The 22,753-nt window shown below is 41.0% G+C and overlaps 1 protein-coding gene across 3 annotated transcripts; it reads right to left on the bottom strand.

Moving 5' to 3' along the window:
• Positions 1-4,360: 4,360 nt before the first annotated feature.
• Positions 4,361-14,705, bottom strand: LOC306934804 (kazrin-A-like). 3 transcript variants are annotated; one of them, XM_079517596.1, is made up of 6 exons: positions 14,569-14,705; positions 10,849-11,080; positions 9,885-9,986; positions 9,477-9,643; positions 6,994-7,135; positions 4,361-6,094 (listed from the first exon to the last, which is right to left on the bottom strand). In XM_079517596.1, the coding sequence occupies exons 1-6, from the start codon at positions 14,583-14,585 to the stop codon at positions 5,936-5,938; spliced, it is 819 nt and encodes a 272-aa protein (XP_079373722.1). In that variant the 5' UTR covers positions 14,586-14,705; the 3' UTR covers positions 4,361-5,935. The 3 variants fall into 3 exon arrangements, with proteins under 3 accessions (XP_079373722.1, XP_079373724.1, XP_079373723.1); XM_079517598.1 differs by lacking the exon at positions 14,569-14,705 and adding an exon at positions 12,896-12,943; XM_079517597.1 differs by lacking the exon at positions 14,569-14,705 and adding an exon at positions 11,831-11,937.
• Positions 14,706-22,753: the final 8,048 nt, after the last annotated feature.

The raw sequence follows: 22,753 nt of genomic DNA, 5'->3' as shown, positions 1-22,753 counted from the left end.
CAAAGCCAAGCCATAATGTTCCCTTGATACTCTTCTAAAATGAAATTGTACTTAATGCATTCACCTTCAGACATCAGAATGGACAATATATTTCCATAACATGTAGAGGGGAAAAAAGAGCAGACCTGATTATTACAAAGCCTTAACTTAAATAAGAAAGAGGCTAGGCTGGCAAAATAGCAGATCTACACACTCACAAGGCTAAAAAGGGCTGACCTGGATTATTACAAAGCCTAGGCTGTACATGGAAAAGATAATATATTTTCTTGATTGCATGCATATCATCAAATAAATGGAGGACAAAGTACTCACATTTCCATTTTTTTATTGACACACCAACAAAACGAGTTTCAGTTATGGGCTTCATCAGAGCATTCACATGAATCCAACATTAATAGAAAAGATTTATAACAAAAAAAAACATGACAATGCTAATACAGTAGCTAGGTCAGAATCATGGGAAATAGTATCATGTCACAGTCAGAATCATGAGTCCCTTTAAAGCAACATAGTCTTTCAGTCTTTCTCCCATGTGCAAAAGACTTGTTAGAGCTAGACTGTGATGGAGTTCTGTAAATCTGTAAATCTCGATCCTATTTTAATTAATAAACTTAGATTTATATAGCACATTTCTCACAGTGCTTGTACAGATATTTTTAACAGTAGGTCTACTACAGTAGCCTACTATTTTGGCTGTGTTGTGTTGTGTTGTGTTGTGTTGTGTTGTGTTGTGTTGTGTTGTGTTGGGGGTTTAAAGAACAGTGGATTAAATATCACTTATCAACAATTATTATGAGAGATAGTATTAAAGACAATTCACCAATTTTCAACCTATCTTCATATAATTGGTTCTCTTGCTCATATTTCTGTCTATTTGGTCTCAGAGGACTTTGAATATAATCTGCGTAATAAAAACTAAAAACTAAAACAAAATACATACAATTGAATGGCCCTCCTAAAGGCCTCACCGAGGGTTTGTTGGGCTTCTTCCTCACGGAAGACACAGGCTGGGGCGCCAACCCATACTGCTCCCGGGTGCTGTCTACTTTCCGGCTGCCACCCGTCTCTCCGGTGGTCACCAGACTATTCCTGGTTGTCACGTAGTCTATTCCTATGAGTCACTATAAATAGAATAACTAAAACAAAATACATACAAACATGGATGCACCTGGGACTTAATGAACGTATCATCGGTAGATGTTCAAACAGGATTTTCTTTTGTAATTATTAATGCAAGAACAATGGCTTCTATTTCAGCATGGAGTAAAGGCTGTAGTTTCTATTAGCTTGGAACCCCCATTGATATATAGCCTAATGACTGAATCATGCCACTGGATGTTATGTTGACCTGGAAGGTCTATTGTGTGCAGATTAGAGTACTGGGAGTTTCTCTTCCTACGATCGTTACACCACAATTCCCCTGGTGGTATTAATAAAGTTGTTTTGCAGGTACTACAGTAGGCCTACCGTTGCAACAGTGAGTTCATACAAATGACTAGAACCACAATGCTGTTTATGTGCCAATGGGAAATTCTACTGTTGTTTATTTAACTTGTTTCACGAAGTTATCCAAGTCTGCCGCTTCTTTGTTTATACTTTCCCACAGATTATTGGTCAGTGATCTAATATATAATAACAAGGAACATAGCTGAGTCTTTGCAGCCACTGGCAGTATCTATGTCAAACTAAACTGGAGAGTGGGATAGTTCTGGCTCCCTGCTGTCTCCCACTCTCCCTTGACTACACCAGGGGTTCTCAACGTTTTTGGAAATGCTTTGGCAATGTCTCGGGACCCCCGCCCCCCCCCCCCCCCCCCCCCCCTCCCGACCCCCAATATAAATTGACTGCTACAATAACCATAAACCATTTTGGGGCGGGAACCCCTTTTGGTGTTTTAAGCATTGTTATAATTTAGCTATTGAAAAATAGCAGATCTACAAGCTCATAGCGCGCCACCGAGTGGCGCACTACGAGCTTGTAGGTCTGCTATTTTTGAAAAATCGTGAAAATATTTTTTTTCTTTTTTTTGAAAATAATTTGGGGACCCCCTAAAATAATTTGGCGACCCCCCGAGGGGTCGCCACCCACGGGTTGAGAACCCCTGGACTACACAACAGGAGGGGAGAAAGAACAGAACAGGGGACCCACGTACAAGAATAGACAATAATGGCAAAGGGAATCACTACTAGACTGTGTGGCTGCTCCGCACCACGATGATTTCACAACATGTCATTGAGTCATCAGCTCTCCACAATAATGTAAAACGTCCTGCTCTCGTTAATGGTGTCTTCATCATCTGCGTGCATGACACACATCCCAGAGAGATATAGCTGATAGCTGTGTCTGGACAGGAAGCAAAGCAAAGTTACTATATTTACCAAGGGTATCTGGGCTAAGCTCAAGAACTTGTTTCCAGCCAGGCCCTGCTCATAGAACATTTCATGGTAGTGGTTCAATGCCTTGCTCAAGGGCACTTCAGCGGTGGTGATTTTAACGTGTCGGACCGCTGATTCGAACTGGCGACCTTCCGGTATCATCAAGACCGCTCCGCAATCCGTTCGGCCACCGCTGCCACAAGGAGATAGGAGATAGGAGACAGGAGACAGGAGACGGCTTCCCAGATGTTTTTCAAGGCAATTCTATTGTAAAGTACAGTATAAGTGTAAAGTGTAAAGATTTGAAACAAAAATGATTTTTAGTCTGTATTCAAATCAAATGTTACCTCAGCAATCAGAAAACAGTGAAGTGGAATTTAGATTACCATCATTTCACATTGCCTTACAAAACACATACACACCCTAATGAAGGCCTGTGCAGACCGTGGTTTCTAGACCGGGTTTCTGTGTTTATAAATAACTGTGTTAGCTACCTGCTAAAGTGCCTTGGAATACTTATTTTGAAATTAATAAAAAAAAATTGCAATGATAATGCTTGACTATAACAACATAAGCTGTATACAATTTGGGGGCATTTAAGTAATGGTCCTCCTTAGCATATATTGTATGTGCATCAAAACAATAACCCTGCTAGATCACCGACAAGCAATTGCAATCTTTAGGAATCCAAGGGTTAGATCCATATACTATAGTTTTCATATAATACTCCTTAAAGCACAATAAATGGAAGACAAAGAGCCAAGAGGGTAAAAGTTGTTTTAGTTTTTTTTACTATAACATAGTACACTGAACAAAGATACGGCAGAGGGAGCATGAGGTATGAACGGCAAACCCCAGGTACTTCTTCAGGAAGTACCTGAGGAAGGAAAGGAAACATTTTCAGTAAATGACAGACAGGGAGTGACACTGTTACAACACAAAACTCACATACCATTAGTCAGTCACTGTTCTCTTTAGCGTGCAGCCTATGACACAACGGATTATGATGCCACATATTTATTAGTCCACTGAACTGAACCAACCCCAGTCAAGATAATGACCAGTTTAGTTTTTGTGGGACTTTTTCCAACACACCTACACCACCCTACCTTAGTTTATCAGTAATATATTTCATACCCTTGACCTTGAGTCCTAAAGTCCATCATATGATCAATGAGTTAAGCCATTATAGAAAGGTGGGACTGGCGCACAACAATATATTTGGACATTTTGGTGCTCTGATGGTCCAGGCTCAACCTATCCAATTAGTGCACTCACTGACCACATCATTCTGATGTCCTGGATTGGACCTGTGACATGGGAGCTACAATATGTCACATGCAACCACCTATTTTACAATTAGAATGACCTTGAAAGACATCTGGAAAGCTGTCTCCTGGACACAGCACAGACACAGCTATCAGCTATATCTCTCTGGGAAGTGTCATGCACGCAGATGATGAAGACACCATTAACGAGAGCAGGACGTTTTACATTATTGCGGTGGAGGTGTAAACTTGGTCCAGAGCCGAAGTATCCCAGATGGGAGCTGTACAATGATTGATACTATAGGAGAGCTGATGACTCAATGACATGTTGTGAAATCATCGTGGTGTGGAGCAGCCACACAGTCTAGTAGTGATTCCCTTTGCCATGATTGTCCATTCTTGTATGTGGTCCCCCTTTCTCTCCTCTTGTGTTATCAAGGGAGACAGCAGGGAGCCAGAACTATCCCACTCTCCAGTTTAGTTTGACATAGATGCCGGCTGCAAAGACTCAGCTATTTTCCTTGTTATTATTAGATCACTAACCAATAATATGTGGGAAGTGGGAATGTGTAGACAACTGGGAAGACAAAGAAGCACTTGTACACACACACACACACACACACACACACACACACACACACACACACACACACACACACACACACACAAACTCATAAAGACACGTGCGACAGGAAACAGTTGAGATGTCATCTTTATTTCACTCTCTGAGGATCACGATCTATTGCATATTTGCTTTTCTGCTCTCGATCATCTTTTGTTTGTCTTTGAGCTTCTACGGGAGAAGCACAACTTTGCTGTGATCTTTGATGGCATCATTTATCGATATTCAGACAATATTTGTCATATTTATGATACATTATCAAATGTTAGAAGAGGGTGCAAACTTTGTTTAGACACAACAGTGTTAAATGTGCAAGCTGAAAAATGACTATCAAACGTACACTAAATTATTAAAGTTTTAGTTCAAGTTTTTTGTTTGTCTCCAACGTCCTCGACAAGGATCACAAGGCATCACATACAGCAGTTATTTAAAAAGTACTACATGAAACAGGTTATAAAACTATTTTTTTGTGTATATTCTTTTGTCCTGTTAGTCGAAGCTGAATCATCAAGTACCCTGTACATACACTCAGTCTGTGCTAGTCTTTTACGTTTCCTCAGAGAAACAGACTGATATTATTAAGAACCACTGAGAGTCACTTGCTGGTTTACAAAGACCCATCATAAAAAAAGAAAAAATACATAAAAGAAAATACATTTAACTCCACCGTTCCTCCATCTCTCGAGTCTTATCGGTAAAAATGGGTGTCCTTCAAATAGTCAAATAAAAGGTAGACCTTTATTAATCTCGTGGGGGAACACACAGCTGATGGCTGCTCAGATGGTCAAAATGAGCACTTGGGAGGGAGCTGTTAGGGACTAAAGTGTCTTCCTCAGAGACACTTTGACACATAGTGTATAGCGACAGTGTTGGAAAAGTTACTCAAAAACTGTAATATATTACCTATTACAGTTACTTAAAATAACTAATATTATTACTTTACATATTACTCTCTGCCAAAAGTAACTACTTACTTATTACTTTACTTTTTTTCTAGCCCCCAGTATTCTTTTGTCCCCAAAAGTGTCACACTAGCCAGGTTGTTTCTGGACGGTTTTGGACCCGTCCTTCTGCATCCGATAATTCACAGTGTGCATCGTTTCCGTATCCGCTCTAGAGTCTAGAGCAGATCAGCAGCCTGCAAAGCACCTCCATCCCAACCCAGTCTACCATTAATAAACACTCAAACCACCAAGGCTTGAGAAAATAGTAAACAAGACAATAGTAACAAGTTACTTTTGGAAAGTAGTAACATATTAGTAATATTATTGTTCAAATTAATTAGTAATTCATTAAAGTAATTAGTTATATTACTAGTTAATGGAAACTTTAAGTAATACGTTACTTTAGTTACTTTCCAACACTGCTGGGCGAGCTGGGGGCGATCCAATACCTTCTGATGACCACACAGCCTCTCTACCACAGTACTAAGCCACGGCTGCCCCACATACCATTTGCTCCCTGATGAATTGTACGTTTTTATTAGACCAAAAAACATTAAAAAGGAAATAATCCAAACCATTTCCCATAAAAAGTGCATTCTGTCTGGCGTTTCAGCTTTTAGAAAAATAAACATCCTGTGTGTCCATGGGCATCAAATGTCCATGATGTAACAGTGGGGTTTCCCTGCCATGAAGCCGATGTCAGAGGTTTGTCCCATTCTCGTAACTTTACACATTAGTGACCTCAATACTGGTGTAGCCACGGATCGGACTTCCTTCTGTACTGGCCGGAGCCTCCTCTCGAACCTCCCGGGGTAGGGAACTGTAGCTACCATGGCAACTCAGGTCCCGCGAACTTCTGCCTTTGGGGCTGAACCCTACAGGAGGCTATAGTATGTGAAAGAGAAGTTACAGTACACTCATTTTGGACTCAAATACAGTCAACACTCAGACTCACAAGACCAATCTTGCACTTGTAAGTTTCTCTGTAAAAAGGACCCTTTGGACCCTTTTTGTCTCCTTAGGCCTATTAATATACAGACTACAATAATTATTAAGTAAAATGTGCAGCAAAGCATTACGCCTTTTATTGTTTTTTGAAGGGACAGACAGTAGGCTGACAGGAAACGGGAGAGAGATGGGGGAAGACATGCAGTAAAGGCCGTGTCGGGCTCGGGAGTCGAACCCGCGGCACACTGCGACTGGATTACCAGTCGGGTGCCCAGACGGTTACGCCACCGCCTGGGCAAAAGTTTGACCTTTGACCTGACTTTTGACCTCCGACCTAGATTAAGCTGAATGCCTCAAGTATCCTGTTTTGTACTGTACAGTACATACACCATCACCACCAACAATACCAGAACAAAGCCTACAAACATTCTTTGGCTCTTTAAAGGACCACTTCACCACTTTTCAACCTATCTTCATATAATAGGTCCTCACTAATAATCATGAAAAAATGTCATGATTTTTTTCTACTCAGTCTGTGTCTCATAGGACGGCTGTGGGCAGTTTAGAAACCGTCTTCCAGTGACATCATCATGAGGCAGATTTCTTTTTAAACGAGATTCTTTTACAAAAATATTTAGATTTTTATTATCGTGAGAACGATGGCTTCCATTTTCGCATTGCAACTTTTCAGGACTAGAAAGCCTGCAGTTTTATTAGCTTGTATTCCCCATCGAAAAAATTGCGCCATTTTTTCACGATTATTAGTGAGGACCTATTATATGAAGATAGGTTGAAAAGTGGTGAAGTGGTTCTTTAAGGTTATCACTGTTGCCCACCTTGACAGCCCTCCTTCTCAGAGAGGCTTCATCATCTGTGTGTCGGCCAGTAGAGTTCGGGGGTCTTCCCAAAGAGCTCTGTCGTAGCAGTGTCGGTGGTGTGCCCAGACCTACCCTTTCATAGTCCTGCTTGGCATTAGCCCTGTGGATGGGAGGGTGGACAATTGGGTTTCATATGGTATTTAGAACAAAACAAAGACCACAGTAATGTCACATATTGTAGAAAGAAAAAGTTATGTTTCATGTGCACGGTGGGGTCTAATTGTCTCACCCAGGAGGGTTCTCCATGAAAGAATAAAGACGCATGCAAATATTTATCCTGTAGGCCTACATATCCTGTGCTATACGTATTGTTGCCATTTTTCTCTGCAGAATGTAAATTAAGTTAAGTTAAAGTTGTTACAGAATCAATTAACAGATGGACACTACTTCCCTTATCATTGATTGGCCGCATTAACATAATTTAAATGAATATTTTACCCAAATTCTTGTATTTATTCCAGTCACTACCCCTACAACCACCTCCCTCGTTTTTTGCTAATATGAAAAAAGTCTTTACTAACTTTATTTGGAAAGAAAAGAAATCCAGATTACGATTTCACTACTCTTCTTGCCATATGAGAGAGGGGGGTTAAAACTTCCCAATCTCTACTGGTATTATATGGCAGCTCAGATAAGAGCAGCAATGTTCTGGTTTACTGATAGAACATGCATATCTTGGGTGCAAATAGAGCGTAACACAACATCTTCCCTGCCTTTGAACCTTTATTTATACTCCCTTAAAAAATTACAAAAAAAGACAAAGAACCCCTTTGTTAAGAACACGATTGAAGTCTGGTTTAAAGCACAAAAGTACCTTGGTTCAGATACTAAACTTTCACGTTTTTCTCCTTTGTGGGGTAACCAGAACTTTAAACCTGGGAGTCAGGATGGGGGATTTAAATCATGGGCAGATAAGGGGATTGCCAAGATCTCTGATCTGTATGAAAAGGATGTACTGATGTCTTTTGAAGGACTTCGCAGAAAATATGATATTCCATCAAATCATTTTTTTAAGTACCTACAGATAAGAAGTTTTATTTCAAGTACCCAAGATAACTCAATCCAGCTGCCATCTCTATCAGTCTTAGAAAAGATTATTGTAAGTTATTCTGATGGTCGTGGTCAAGTATCTCTGGTTTATGATATGTTTGTGAGGTTGTCTGGGGAATCCTCTGAGGGTAGAAGATTGGCCTGGTGTAACGATCTAAATGTAGAAATAAGTGTTGAACATTGGGAGAGGGCTTGCTACAAAGCCCAAACACAGACGATCAATACCAGATACAAGTTACTACAATACAAATGGTTGATGCGAACGTATATTACTCCTTCTCTACTCAATCGTTTTGATCCTAATATACCAGACCAATGTGTAAAGTGCAACGTGGAGAAGGGTACATTATTTCACTGTTTATGGCAATGCCCAGAGATCATGAAGTTTTGGAAAGAAGTACTTGGTATATTATCTCAGATAATCTCAGAGGATATTCCTATTTGTCCACAACTGTGTATCTTGGGTATATTTCCTAATAATTTAAGAATTAATAGTAAAAAGAAGAGTATGATTACTTATTCTCTTCTACAGGCTAAACATACAATTGCACTCTTTTGGAAAAACCCAGACAAACCAGACATCAAGCAATGGTACAAAGAATTGTCAAATTGTCTTGCACTAGAAAAATTGACTTTAGCCATTAAAGGGAAATCTGATGACTTTCAAGAAATATGGGGACAGTTCATGCATTTTATGAACAGCAATCCATTAGGACCGGTATTAGATAATCCACAGTAATGTGGGGAGGAAAATGGGGACCATATCTGTTTTTATTTGTTTTTGTTTTTTATTGTTGAGTTGTTTGTTATGATTGTATTTTTTATTTATTTGTTGTCATTGTATTTGTATTGTGTTGTATTGTATTGTATTGTATTGTATTGTATTGTATTGTATTGTATTGTATTGTATTGTATTGTATTGTATTGTATTGTATTGTATTGTATTGTATTGTTGTATTGTATTTGTATTGTATCTGTTATGTTTGTTTTTTCTGGGCATTTTATTTAACAAAAGAGCTATAACTGTAATGTTTTTTATAAATGAAAAAGAATGTCAATAAATATATTGTTTAAAAAAAAATGTAAGTTAAAGTTACCATTGAAGTCAGCTGCAGAGTCAAGGACATGGACATTATCCCATGACAGGATCACATGATCTGCTCCCAGTCCCACTCAATGGCTTAATATCACCATTGTAAAAATGCACAATGCACCCTTTACAGATCTCTTTCTCTCACTGTTAAATTTAGACATATGTGTGACTTTCTCACCCTCAAGAATCACACTCTTCTTTCTCCTTGTCTCTTTTTGTCTGTGACTCTCTCAGTCTGTCTCTCTGTCTCTCTCTGTCTCTCTCTCTCTGTCTCTCTTCCCCCTCTTTCATTTCTCACCTGGCAGGGCCAATCAGACTTTTCATCTCCTCGATGAGGTGCCGGCGAATCATGTGCTTGCTGTTGGGTATTCCCAGTGCTACCGCCATGGCGTCGGTGTTAAAGGAGGGGTCCAGAACCATGACAGCCCCATGAACACCACTGTTCTGGAGACCGTCGGCAAACTCCTAGACAGGTGGGGTGGAGGGACAAGACGTAATTACTCTCATACAGGTTTAGAGATTATTTGTATTGGCGCTATAACAGAAACACAGACATCAATGTTTGCTGCTAAAATTCTTCTGTTGTGGATCAAGGATGTTGTAATATCACAATGGAATGCAATCCTGGTGCTTTGGTTCTCAAACATGCTTGACGAGTGCTCAGAGCAGCATAATAATGAGATGTCGTTGGTGTGGTTTTCCTCACCTTGAGGTCAATGTCTCTGACCCATCTGATGACGCGGTGAGAGGTCCACACCAGTGGGTCAACATGCTGGTGCTCACACTGCGTCCTGCGAGCCTGCAGAGCCTAGAGGAAACACACACTGTTGTTACGTAGGCATGTGTACACGCCAGTCCTATACAGTACACACACACACACACACACACACACACACACACACACACACACACACACACACACACACACACACACACACACACACACACACACACACACACACACACACACACACACACACACACACACACACACACACACACACACGCACACACACACACACAGTCTTGGGGTCCAACCTTATATGAGCGTTGCGCCTTTCACAGACATGCGCAAAGCAAGTTCAGTCAGGAAACTCAGTGCAGTTGCTGCCGGCCGTTCACTGGGCCGCCTCAGCATCACATTCTCATTCTCATGATTCACTTCATCCAATCACACACTCATTCCATCTTCATACCGGCTATTTAAATTGGAAGTTTGCACTGCTCATCCTTGTTGCTGCACACTGGTGCTGCTGTCTGCTTAAACTTTAGCTGCTCACCCTCCTCCATCCCAGCTACTGTACCACCTGTCATTTTGGATCTGCTGTTTAGGTACGGGGGATTCGGAGTCCCTATGGTTGGGACTGATGTGTTTGATCAGAGACAGAGTACCTAAAAAGCAGATCCAATTCATCGCCAAACCATAATAAATATATTGCTCATTTTATATTCAATAAATATATATTTCATCCATTCATGAGTTGTCCTGACTGAGATACATTTTTACACAAAAACCTTTTAAATGAGGGTCCGCAGCCAAATACATGATTATTATTAACAAGAACAAGTTTGAGAATCACTGGCCTAATAATGCATAGGGCTATCAAACGAGGGGCGAGGGGGTCCTCCTCGAACAGAAGAAAAGGAGTGACGACTGAAAGCGTGCGTACCTCCTTGTCGAAGCTGAGCGAGTGCAGCAGCTCGATGCCGAGCAGCAGGCTGGCCTGGTGGAACTTCTTGGTGACGTTGAGGTGACGCTCCAGGTCGCGGCGGGTCAGCGAGTTCAGCATGCGTCCGTCCACCAGGTGCGTGTGGAAGGCCTGCGAGTACTGAGGCAGGCCCACGTCGCTGAGCCACGCCTTGGCCACCCAGTGGTGGTCCATGTCCGACGCCTTGGACAGACTGCAGACAGAGACACCGGACTGAATGATTTAACACAGTGCTTCTCAACCAGTGGTCCGGGGACCACCAGTGGTCCTTGAGAGGGTTCCAGGTGGTCCCCCAGCTAAATGATGGAGAGTTGGTAACCAAGTGGACCCTTATAGATCTTTAACTCTTGAGAGCGTAAAATGAAACCAAATAGCATTTGGTTTCATTTTACGCTCTCAAGAGTTACATTATTGTTAAATATCTGAATTTAATCTGAAATACTTAATTTACAAGAAGTCTACACAATTAGAGAATGAAGAAGAATTGTTATTTTGGTCAACGTTTGCCTGTTATCTCTCCTAAATACAGCATGGAATTGTGGACAAAGACAAAATTGAGAGGCTAAATGTCATCAAATGGTGGTCCGTGGCTCAAATACTGAATAAATAGTGGGCCCTGGTATCAAAATGGTTGAAAACCACTGATTTAACGTTTTAGTCATCGCACAATTACTTTTATTGATTGAATACTAAAAGAAATGCACAGGAAAGTACAGTTAAATCTGCTAAAACGATTTAAGCCAAGAAAGCACTGTGGCTTGTTTCCATTGGGGTCCTTCATATTCAATTCATCTGAACATTTAATGACATACAAATATAGAGTAGCCTACTATGCAAAAACATTATATAAACGGTTATAAATCAAAAATAAATAATATGTACAGTAAAGGGGGGAACTTTGACTTTTTACTGGGGCCAGTTTCGAATTGCAGCCACCTGTTACCTGTAAGTGCTCTTTGAGAGCGGTTTTGAAGGGGAGTAGGGATTCACATTCCCCTCGCTGTTCAGTTAACTCTGGGTACACGTGTAACCAAATGGACATCATTTGGATAGCCTACATTACTGTACACTAAAAAGATAGCAGATCTAAAAGCTCAGAATGTGTCGCAGCGCGACACAGTTTCCACCCGACAGCAACGAGATTCAAGAGCACTTTATGCTCTTCTGTATAGAGCAATTCATGACAAGTGCATGTATTTAATTTGACCCAAATGTATGCTACTATTGTAACCTATGGCCAGGAGAGGGCGCTCTCAGACCACCACCATGTTATATGTATATGGCCGCGGATCTCAACCCTTTCAGACCGTGACCCAAAATAATCATGAAGGGTAACTATGCGCATGCATAAATTGAATGGCAAATCGAGTGGCAAAGCGACAGGCAAAGTGAGTTTAACATTGTTTAAAGTCATTGAATGCAATTAGATAGGACTTTTTCTGTTTGAATGCATGGGCTGTCAACTTGTGTCAAGGCCAGAAAGTAGATTTTTGCCACTCAATGATGTCACGCGCATACCCTCTATTGAACAGGGACCCCCGCCCAAATTGACGCATGACATTGTTTTTGTTTTACTCTGTTCCACACAGAATAGAATATGGCGAAAATAGCAGATGGGTTGTTTGTTTTGCTTTTGCTCTTTCTTATGGTTTGACTAAATGTTTGACCACTTTACGTTTTTAGCCTACACAACATTATTTTTATTTTACAAATGAGGAAGCCCCGCCCGGCAAGAGGCAGAGCATCAAAAAATTAGTTGATACTCATAATGTTCCTCTCCACGGAAATCTTTAGTAAAAGGCGAAAGATTTATGCGCTCTGAAGAGAAACTAGAGTGTACTACAGAGAAGCGCAACTGGAACCCGAGCCATGTATTGACATAGCACCTACTGTCACGTTCTACGAAAGAAAAAAAGAACGACATGCACTCTACTGAGAGTAAATACATCGAATTCTGCGTTTAAATACTACAACGAAACGCGATATACAATAACAGGTTTAAACCTACATTTATATACTCTATGGTTTAAACAAAATTAGTTTCTTTAGCGCTTTGCATCATGGGGAAAAAGCAAGTAGTCGGCTGAGCTTCATTTATTGGCTGAACACAATCACTTGTGTCTTTTCTGGTAACGCCCTTTGTCCCTAACCCAGCATAGACCCCGCCCACTCCACTGAGCTTCAGTATGATAATACTTGTCATTTCGCAGTGGTGGAAAAAGTACTCAATCTTTTTACCTAAGTAAAAGTATGAAGTGGATAGGTAACAGGTAACAGGTAAAAGTATAAATACTCTGTTACAAGTAAGGAATTCAAAATGTACTTGAGTAAAAGTAGAAAAGCATTGGCATCAAAATGTAGACTATACTTTACCAAAAGTAAAAGTAGGTTACTCCTGATGAATTCCTGTTCTGTTCTTTGACTATATATAGAAGTGTCTATTTGTACATCTCTAAATGTTTTGATGAATTGAACAAGGTGGACCCTCTTGTAAACAAGTGTAATGCTTAATTGGGTTGTCTACTCACAGTTAACAGTCTTTGTATTGAGTTTGTGCTTGAAATGTACTGTAATTCTGCAAACTGTTAATAAATATTTCAATCAATCAATCAAAACTCTAAAAGTAGGCTAATGTCACTTCACTCATGTGTAGTGGTTCTCAACCTGTGGGCCGGCCGGCCGGGTCACAACTGGTGGGCCTCAATAGTATGTGCCCCACCCAAATAAAGAAAGAAAGAAAGAAAGAATAAATAAATAAATGGTGAAGTGTTCTGGGTTCTGTAACTGTAAGACCAAACCACTTAGTCTTTGGACGCCAATCTAAACGGTAAATGTAACAAACATTACATATTTAAAAGGTGATAGTACTATACTTCATTGGTTCTACTGATCCATGGTGGAACACAATCGATTGATTGACCATTCAAATAATCTGACCACTTCCCAGCTTTTGTGCCCTGATCCAGAAAAGGTTGAGAACCACTGGTGTACTGTAGACTAGGGCCTAGTACAGAGCCCTGGGGGACCCCGGTCAACTATATCTGAAGTGCTTTATAATAAGTGTCTTTCCCTCCCTCCCCCTCACCCTCGGCCTTTCTCTGCGTCTCGGTAGTCCTCGATGGCCAGGCGTAGCTTCCTCCTGTGCATGGAGCTGCTCACCCCTAAACCCAGCTCCAGATCCTCGTCTGTCAGACCCAACAACACCTGCACAGTGGGAACACCAACAAAAACAACTGTTCCAACCTTCCCAGTCAACTTACACCAGTGTTCATTTTAACAGCAAATTTTGATTTAATTAATTTAATATTTTTACGGTCCCCCTGGAGGTCCCCCCGAAACAGACTTTGAGAACCTAAGCCAGTGGTTCCCAAACTTTTTAGCCCGTGACCCAAAAGAGAAATTAGATGTTTGCCCCCCAAAAAATAGCAGATCTACAAGCTCACAACGCGTTGCTTCGCACTACGTTGTGAGCTTGTAGATCGGCTATTTTCAAACATTTGTTTCTTAGATTTTTTTTAATTTCTTCATGAAATTACTGAAGACTGACTTTTGGTAGGCCTAATGTTTTTTGAAAATGTTTTGAAATAATTGAAAACAAAGTGTAGGAAACAAAAAATAAAGTACCGACCCACTGTATGGGAAACAGTGACCTATGCCATATTGGTTTTTGACGTCATTTACCTTTCCACTCTTGACATTCTCAGAGCAGGTGCGAATGTACATGGGCATGGCCATGACGACCTCCAGCCAGGCCTGCACAGTGCCCGCCCTCCAGTGGGACATGGGCGTGGTCCTAGCTAACTCCACCTGCTGGAGGCGGTCCAGTTGGTCCTCTGATCCGTCCGATAGGCTGAGACTGTGGCGGGTGGGGCTGGAGAGACTGTCTGAGTCTGGGTGGGGGCGGAGCAAGGGGAGGATACACGTGTAAGGGAAGTTGTGTGGGGCGGAAGAGGCGGCGGATTAGTACAAAAACAAGAAAGTGGTTTAGCATCAGGGCCCACTTGGAAATCTTGAATGTGTTTGTGGCCCACCCATCTGACCATTTAAGTGGACAGATTGGGTCGGCCGCGTGTATTTTCAGTCCATGTTTATTCGTGTTCTGGCTTGGATCAATGGAACCAACATTAAGATCCTATATTTATCGGTAGGCTACAACAATGAAAACTCATTTTTCAAAGTTGTTATAATATTAATGTTATATTATCATTCAAATAATGTTTTGCCAATTAGTTGGGGTCCCACTTGCAATACCATCATGCCCAAAGGTTTAGCATCACAGTCACTGGTTTAGAAAGAATATTGTAGGAAAGTAAAATGAATTCAAAATGAAATAACACAAAATCTAAAGTGATGTAGCCCCACCTGAGTGAGCTGCCTGGTCCCTCTGTTCCTCAATAATAGCGGGACTAGTAATGACAGAACAAATCAACTGCTAACTCTAATTGCTAACACGAAGATGCTACAAAAACACTTGCCCCTTCTATCAAACACACTTCCCATTTACGGAGTTGTGACATGCCCTCAGATCTCACCTGCACAAACACACAGTGTGTTTGTTCTTGTTTGCTTTCCTGTTCTGTTCTGTCTATTAGCACAGTGGTTCTCAACCAGTGGTCCGGGGACCACCAGTGGTCCTTGAAGGGATTCCACGTCCCAAGCTAAAATGATGGAGAGTTGGCAACCAAATGGACCCTTATTAGATCTTTAATTAACTCTTGAGAGTGTAAGATGAAATCAAATGGTTTCATTTTACATTCTGAAGAGTTCAATTATTCTTAAACATCTGCCATACGGGTCCATTTGGTTTCATTTTACACTCTGAAGAGTTAAAATATTGTTAAACATCTGCACTTACAAGAAGTCTACACAATTAGAGAGAATGTAAAAGAAGAATTGTTATTTTTGATCAACCTAATGGTACCACATCAAATGGAGGTCTGTGGCTCAAATGCAGAATAAAGAATGGGCCCAGATATGAAAAGGGTTGAAAACCACTGTATTAGCAGGTAGGAGGGGATGCCAGAGAACTCGCCAGTTTACCAAGTCGCAGCGGCGAAAACTCTTCCCATCGTTATGCTGTCTTCATCAGTGTAGTATGTCAAACTCACAGATGTTATAGTTCATTTCCAAAGTGATTTAATTATTTTGTGCAATTAAATGGTCAGCTATAGGTGATGATAAAAAGGTGAGTATGTGAACACCAATGATAAGTAGACCTACCATTTCAGGATATGTTTACTAATGAATTACATCGTTTTGGTACTTTGGTGTTTAGACTTTTAGCATTCCTACTTTCTCTAGTGTTTACTCGAAACAACTATCCTCTCTCTCTCTCTCTCTCTCTCTCTCTCTCTCTCTCTCTCTCTCTCTCTCTCTCTCTCTCTCTCTCTCTCTCTCTCTCTCTCTCTCTCTCTCTCTCTCTCTCTCTCTCTCTCTCTCTCTCTCTCTCTCTCTCTCTCTCTCAATTCAATGCAATTTAAATGAAGGTGAAGTAAAACTAAAATGCACTAAATCGCGGCGAGTTGGTAAACTGGCGAGTTCTCCGGATACCGTAGGAGGCAGGGATCGTCAGCACTGTGGTTCTCAAACCTTTTCCTGTCAAGGACCCCCAAATTAATTTGTGACTGGCCACGGATCCCCACCTGAAAATAGTTTGTCCCAGGGACCCCCGTACGAGAAGTGGTTAAACCTATTTTAATGTTAAGTAATTATTAAATAATTCAGTTGGGGACTCCCTGGAACCCCCTAAACGACCCCCAGGGGTCCCCGGAACCCTCTTTGAGAACCACTGGCTTAATTGTCACTGGGAATAGGCCTAACTTGGGGCCGGTGCCTCCCATACAGTAGCACACAGGCTCTATTTTTTTTCATGCTAAACCCCTTATCCCTAAACTTCTTTGCCTTTTTTTTTACTATTTTTAAAAACATTTTTGAATAGTTCAATAGCCAATCTACAAGCTCACAAAGTGTCGATGTAGATCGGCTAGTTGAACTATTCAAAAAAGTTTTTTCAAAATAGTAAAAAAAAGGCAAAGATGTTTAGGGATAAGGGGTTTAGCATGGACAACAATAGAGCCGTAATCTCTAAGCTCAGTCATCTCTCTCTCTCTCTCTCTCTCTCTCTCTCTCTCTCTCTCAGCACTGTGCACATCTCTTGTTTTTTTGTCTATCAAACCCATACATCATATTGCATCCACTAACATTCACCACCGCACACTCCGAGTCTGCAATAATATCAGCTTTTGTTATTTATTTTTCTTCTTATTTGTTAAATAATTTACTTGAGTTATACCGGTAGCCTCGGTAGGTCAATCAAGTTGCTGTCTCTGAGTCTAGTCGTAACACAAGTCTTTTAAACTGTTTGACATCTGTCTAAATAATGGGACTGTAGCAGTTCCATGCCATGTTACAACAGTAATGATGTAACCTGTATACATTATACAGTATATGTATGTGTATTTCTTCATTGTAACATGGCTGAGTGAGTATTGCCTTAGAATCCAGTAATTTAACAAAGATGCAGTGTGGAATAAACTAGAATGACCCGCACACAGTCTATACTTGCACAAAACTTGTATTATAATTTATTGTGCAAGTGTAGACGGTGTGCGGGTCATTCTATTTTATTCTACACATCTTCTATTTCACCAACGCACCTTCCAAAAGCTGAGACGTGCAAAAGACATTGTTTCAACAAAGTTGTGTTAAATTACTGTTGCTAATTCTCCAGAGACAGGTACAATTTCCACTACGCATTGGCAAAACAAAGGAAAAACAGCGCACTCTTTTCAACAATCTGTCTTGAGAGACTACCGATCTACAAGCTCAAGACGCGTTTTGAGCTTGTAGATCAGGTATTTTTGATACTTTTGAATTGGAATCCTGAGTTTGTTTTTGCTCTTTTTTTAATTGGAATCCTGAAAAGTATATTTTGTATTTAATTTCAAATGCATTTAGTTATACTACTAATTTAGATTAAAGTAATATAAGCGCCATTAAGGTGGCCATGTTTGCATGTTTGGTGAATTCAATAATATATCAGAACTCGGCTATTAACCTGCGGGCCGCCAGTTTCCCCATGTATGATTTTGGTAGTGGCGCGGAGGGTTTCCAATCCCACCGGCGGCACCAATGTTAAAAATATCTAAACGTAAGGTGACGGTCCTTTGGATGAATGTGTAATGGGCATATGTTGGGTTAATTGCAGTGTGCATAAGAGCCTGGTGACAATCCCAAGGTAGGACTGCAGAAACCAGGGTGTAATTACCCTGACTGCCCAGGTTTCCTGTGCAGGTGCCTTTGCTTTCTCTGTTCGCTTATCTTGATGCAACAATAAAGATGTGACAATGAAGGCTGAAACATGTCCACTATCTGCACTGAACAGTTGTTGGAAAACACCCCGCCGGGTCTTTTCCCTCTCAGCTAGGAGAAAACAAAAGGTATTATTCATTCATTCAGTCAACATGTTCAAAACTCCCATGTTGGTCCTGTAGACTAGAGTGTGATGTAGAAGTTTAAGAGACTAATTAAGCTGTTCCTGAGATGGAACTGCCTTTGTTTTTCACATGGGAAAAAGCTAAACAAAAAGCTAAAAAAAATGTATCGTGAAGAAAACTTTGGGGGAGCTTTGGGGCAATACAGTCCCATGGGCTGAAGAGGAATCTGCCAAGTGTTAAAAATGGTGGAATTAGATTCAACTGTGCAAACGAAAAAAATGAATTATTTAACCCTTTGGCCGCCAGGATTAATTCATTTGCCGTAAATTCACATCAGGATTTTCCTACGTTTTACCGCAACCGGGGATGTTACTTTTGTTACTTACGCTGTGTGTGTTGCATTGAAGGAAGCATGAGCTCAGTTCGGGCCCCTCCCCAGGTTGGCAGAGGGAGAGTAGCGCCCAGGATTACAGTTTAGGCAATTGGCAAATTTAGCACCAGGTAAAACAAATTGTAAAAAAAAGGGAAAAAAAGAAAGAAAAAAAAAAAGTGGTGTAATGGAGTAATTCATCTAGAGATGGATGTTCTTATGAACCAAAGATATTTTCCTATATCCTTTGAGAGTTTTTCATGCTGAGATTAATAACGATAGAGCTGTTATTTCAGACCTGCATTCTATGTCCCGATGTATGCTTTCTTCTAAACGTGTGTGTGTGTGTGTGTGTGTGTGTGTGTGTGTGTGTGTGTGTGTGTGTGTGTGTGTGTGTGTGCGCGCTCGCGTGTGCGTGCCTGCGTGTGTAGGGGGGGGGGTTTAGTAGTCCTGTGGGGGAAATTCTGTTTCAGCTTCACTAATGGCTTCACTGATGGCTTCCCAGGTGGTCATGATGAGCAGTGAGCACTCAGCGAGGAGAATTTGGGATAAAGTGTGTCTTGCCCAGCAACACTGACACAGTGGAGGCCGACCCGGTGACCTTTTGTTTACCAGTGAGACAACCTCTCTTCACACTACGCTATGGCCGGCCGATCGAGAGAGCTATGCCAAGATTCAAACCAGCAACCCAGACTGCATAGAGAAGCATGCTGGGCAAGACATATACGCTGTAGACACTATCATTGTTTGGGGGCGGAAGTTGTGGGATTTTGGCGGAAGTACCGCTCAAGGAAATTACGTTGATGCTTTACAAATCAGTTAATAAAAGTGTTGCGATTGGTCGGAAAAATATTGTATCCGGGGGAAATACATCTGTCGGATGTTCCGGACCGACACTTCCGCCGATATCGTCTCTGCCTTTGGTTGTGACCAGGCTTTTCTCTTTGTAGATGAGTAAGGCTGGGACCGAGGCTAATAGAGAGGAGGCAGTGCCTCCCCCCCAACCCCCCAATATATTCATCTTTCTTACAGGGCACTGATTGATAATGTACAGTAGACCATATATCAGTCCCACAGGAGAATTTCAGTTTCCGCTCAGGTGGTCATCATTGAGCACTTGAGGGGGAGCAGTTAGGGGTTAACACGTAGCCCGCTAGCATTTATTGAAAAATTAGGATCTAATTCACGCCAGCATTTTTCCCAGTCGAGCTCTTATTTTGAAAAGCCACATTTCCAGATTACCGGAAGTAGTATTATCCTAGGAAGTTGAACAGGTCCCGTTCAACTGTTGTTTACAATATGGGTCTATGCCGTTGCACTGGAGGGCTCCACATCGCCGGCTCTGTGCCATCAAAGAAACGCTGTTTTGACCAAAAAAGCCATCTGGGACAAGGAATAGGAGATACAGGCGAGTCTTGTGACAGCAACAGCTAGCTACCCGATGCTAACGTAAGTAGCATTATGGCTTGATCGATCTAATGCACTTTAATAGCGCAATTGCCATTAATCAACGGCAATGGCGGTAAGCGTAGTATAAAAAAATAGGCTTCAATTGACCTAGATCTACGGCAAAATGGTGCTGAAAGAATTAAGGGCTATATCTCTGTAAAGCACTTTGAGCTGCATTTCATGTCATGAAAGGTGCTATACAAATAAAGTTGTATTATTATTTTTTTTTTTATTATTTTTTTTATTATTATTATTATATCTTGCGCCACATCTTAACCTGAGCCCTTATGCTTAACTTATTTGCCTTTTTCTTTTTTTTACTATTTTGAAAACCTTTTAATCGTTTGCCCGCCAGGAACATAGGAATTTTAACACGTAGAATCTTGTAGCCTGCCACAAACGGAAAAGCCGTTTTAACAGCGATGTATTCATTAATGCATGTTTTAATACGATCGTATCGAAATCTACCGTCCGTTAGCTTTGTTATGCTTCTGACCCAATGGGCGCGGCCATTTTGAAAATGCGCGCGCATCCACTTACATTGCCGGCTCTGTTTTCAGACGGCTTTATCTCACAGAAGCGACATTGCAGAGGACGCTTTGTCCCAGACAAGCGTTTTCAACGGCCTGTAGCAGGCGCTGTGATACTCGCGGTCCACTTTTTCCACCACCGACCGAGAGAACAAGCACCAGCTTCGTCAACACACACGGAATGGTTTCATAGTAAAATGCGATTACGGATATTTGGACTTCAAAGTAAGTGTCACGCGCGATAAAACCCTGGCAGGACGCGACGGAGGGATTAACTAATGGTAGCGGTTTAAAATAGTTCAAATAGCCGATCTACAGGCTCACAACGTGTCGATGTAGATCGGCTAGTTGAACAATTTTAAAATGTTTTTTCAAAATAGAATAGTAAAAAATGGCAAATAAGTTTAGGGATAAGGCGTTTAGGGGTGGCACAAGATAGGGCCTGTGTGTCTTGCTCATGGACACCTTGACACATAGGCAGGGCTGGGTATCATATCTGAGACCTTCTGTTGTTCCCCAATCCCCAGGCAGCCTCTCTACCCATTCAGCTATGGCCACCTAAAAAAAACGAGAGGATTGCATTATTTTGTAAATGCTATTATGGGCTGTTAGTTGCCTTACTCGAGGGACCAGGTGGTCATTTGTGTAGTAGCCTATACAGCAAAATGTGTACTTAAAAAACAATAGCATATAACACAGACCCTTGGAGACCACTGAAACGGACATTGCGTTCGAAAATCAATAATTCATTTGGTATTCAAAAATCTATAGTTGAACTTGAAGAAGGGCTAAATCCAGTGCTTTTCTTGTTATCGGGATTTGTAATGAGTCTGCAAACACAGTCTGTGACCCAGTAGGACAACAGTCAGCGGCATAACTTTTGCATGAAACTTTGAAGCAATGAGCAGTAGCGGTGCAGGGTTTAATCAATAACGTCCTGGGTCACATGACTGTGCAGAGAGTCCAAGGGAGAGGGGGTCAGACAGAGGGTTCAGTAACAGAGGTTAGAGGTCAGGTCCAGGCAGAGATGTTATTGACGCTGTGTCGACACATACGGTGAGCGCTGTCCCAACAAACCCAAAGGCTTCCTTTCCTCTCTCTTCCCTGATCAATGATTCCAGTGCAATGGAAGTATAGCCAATGTGATTGAACAGTGAATTAAATGGGGCACAAAGAGAAAATAAGAGGAAAGGAATCCTTTTTAGAGCTTTTTTTGTGTGGAGGGAGGGGATGCAGTCCTCAGGGCTGTATAGAGGAAGCTGCCACTCATGTGTTATTGTGGGATTAGAACCACATCACAACAACAACAGACCGACAGACAAACAACAAACAAACACATCAACATAGGGAAAGAGACGACGGCCAGATGGAAATTTCAGTGTTAATTATTTTTATTTTAAAATAATTTTTTTTTTTTTTGTTCTTTTGAGCATAATTCTGTTGCCATGCCTTTAAAAGTTCTCTGCTACTATCCAGCTCTAAAACATCTGAGGATGGTCTCACACCAAAGCTCCTCCCTCGAGGCCTACTACGTCTTTGACTTTAAATAAAACTCTGTAATAATATTAATTCCATTTCTGTAATGTTTTATCATTTACAAAAAAAAAGTATTCTTTTTCTTTTCCAGGAAAAAAATAAAAATAAAAATAGATATTTCTATCAGGAGAGGATTGTGATTGAAAAGAAAGTGCATCAATAATGCATTCAGGAGTTTATTTTTTCGAATGTTTAATGTAATGACGAGAAACCTGTCATTGCTGTTGTAGTACATGTGTTCATGAGTTATTTTATTATCTTTCAGTTTCCATTGCCAGTTAACTCTAAATCATACCTTATAGCTTTTACTGTATGTCCAGATATGGTATGAAGGGCCACCGTTTAAAACAGAATCCCTTCACTGCTTTGTCCTTCATCATGGTTAAACACAGTTCCAATGTTAGTAGAGTCTTCATACACTTTCAGATAAGGTTGACAAATACTATCAGAGAGAGAAGAGATTTCCTGGGGGGCGTGCAGACTCCAGCCCCATCCATCAAAGAATACAAATTATGTATCGCAACTGCTGTTTTCTTACCTACTTT

This window comes from Electrona antarctica (genome assembly GCF_951216825.1).
Source record: "Electrona antarctica genome assembly, chromosome: 2".
Taxonomy (NCBI): Eukaryota; Metazoa; Chordata; class Actinopteri; order Myctophiformes; family Myctophidae; genus Electrona; species Electrona antarctica.
The sequence above is the reverse complement of the archived record's forward strand: the minus strand, read 5'-3'. Positions and strand labels throughout refer to the sequence as shown.

What these genes read in the sequence shown, in the direction of transcription:
- LOC306934804 (XM_079517596.1), bottom strand. An exon ending in CGCTCAGCTTCGACAAGGAG is followed by an intron (nt 9,987 to 10,848) that starts GTACGCACGCTT and finishes TGTTTCCTCTAG; the next exon opens with GCTCTGCAGGCTCGCAGGAC. An exon ending in AGTCTGATTGGCCCTGCCAG is followed by an intron (nt 7,136 to 9,476) that starts GTGAGAAATGAA and finishes TCCCATCCACAG; the next exon opens with GGCTAATGCCAAGCAGGACT.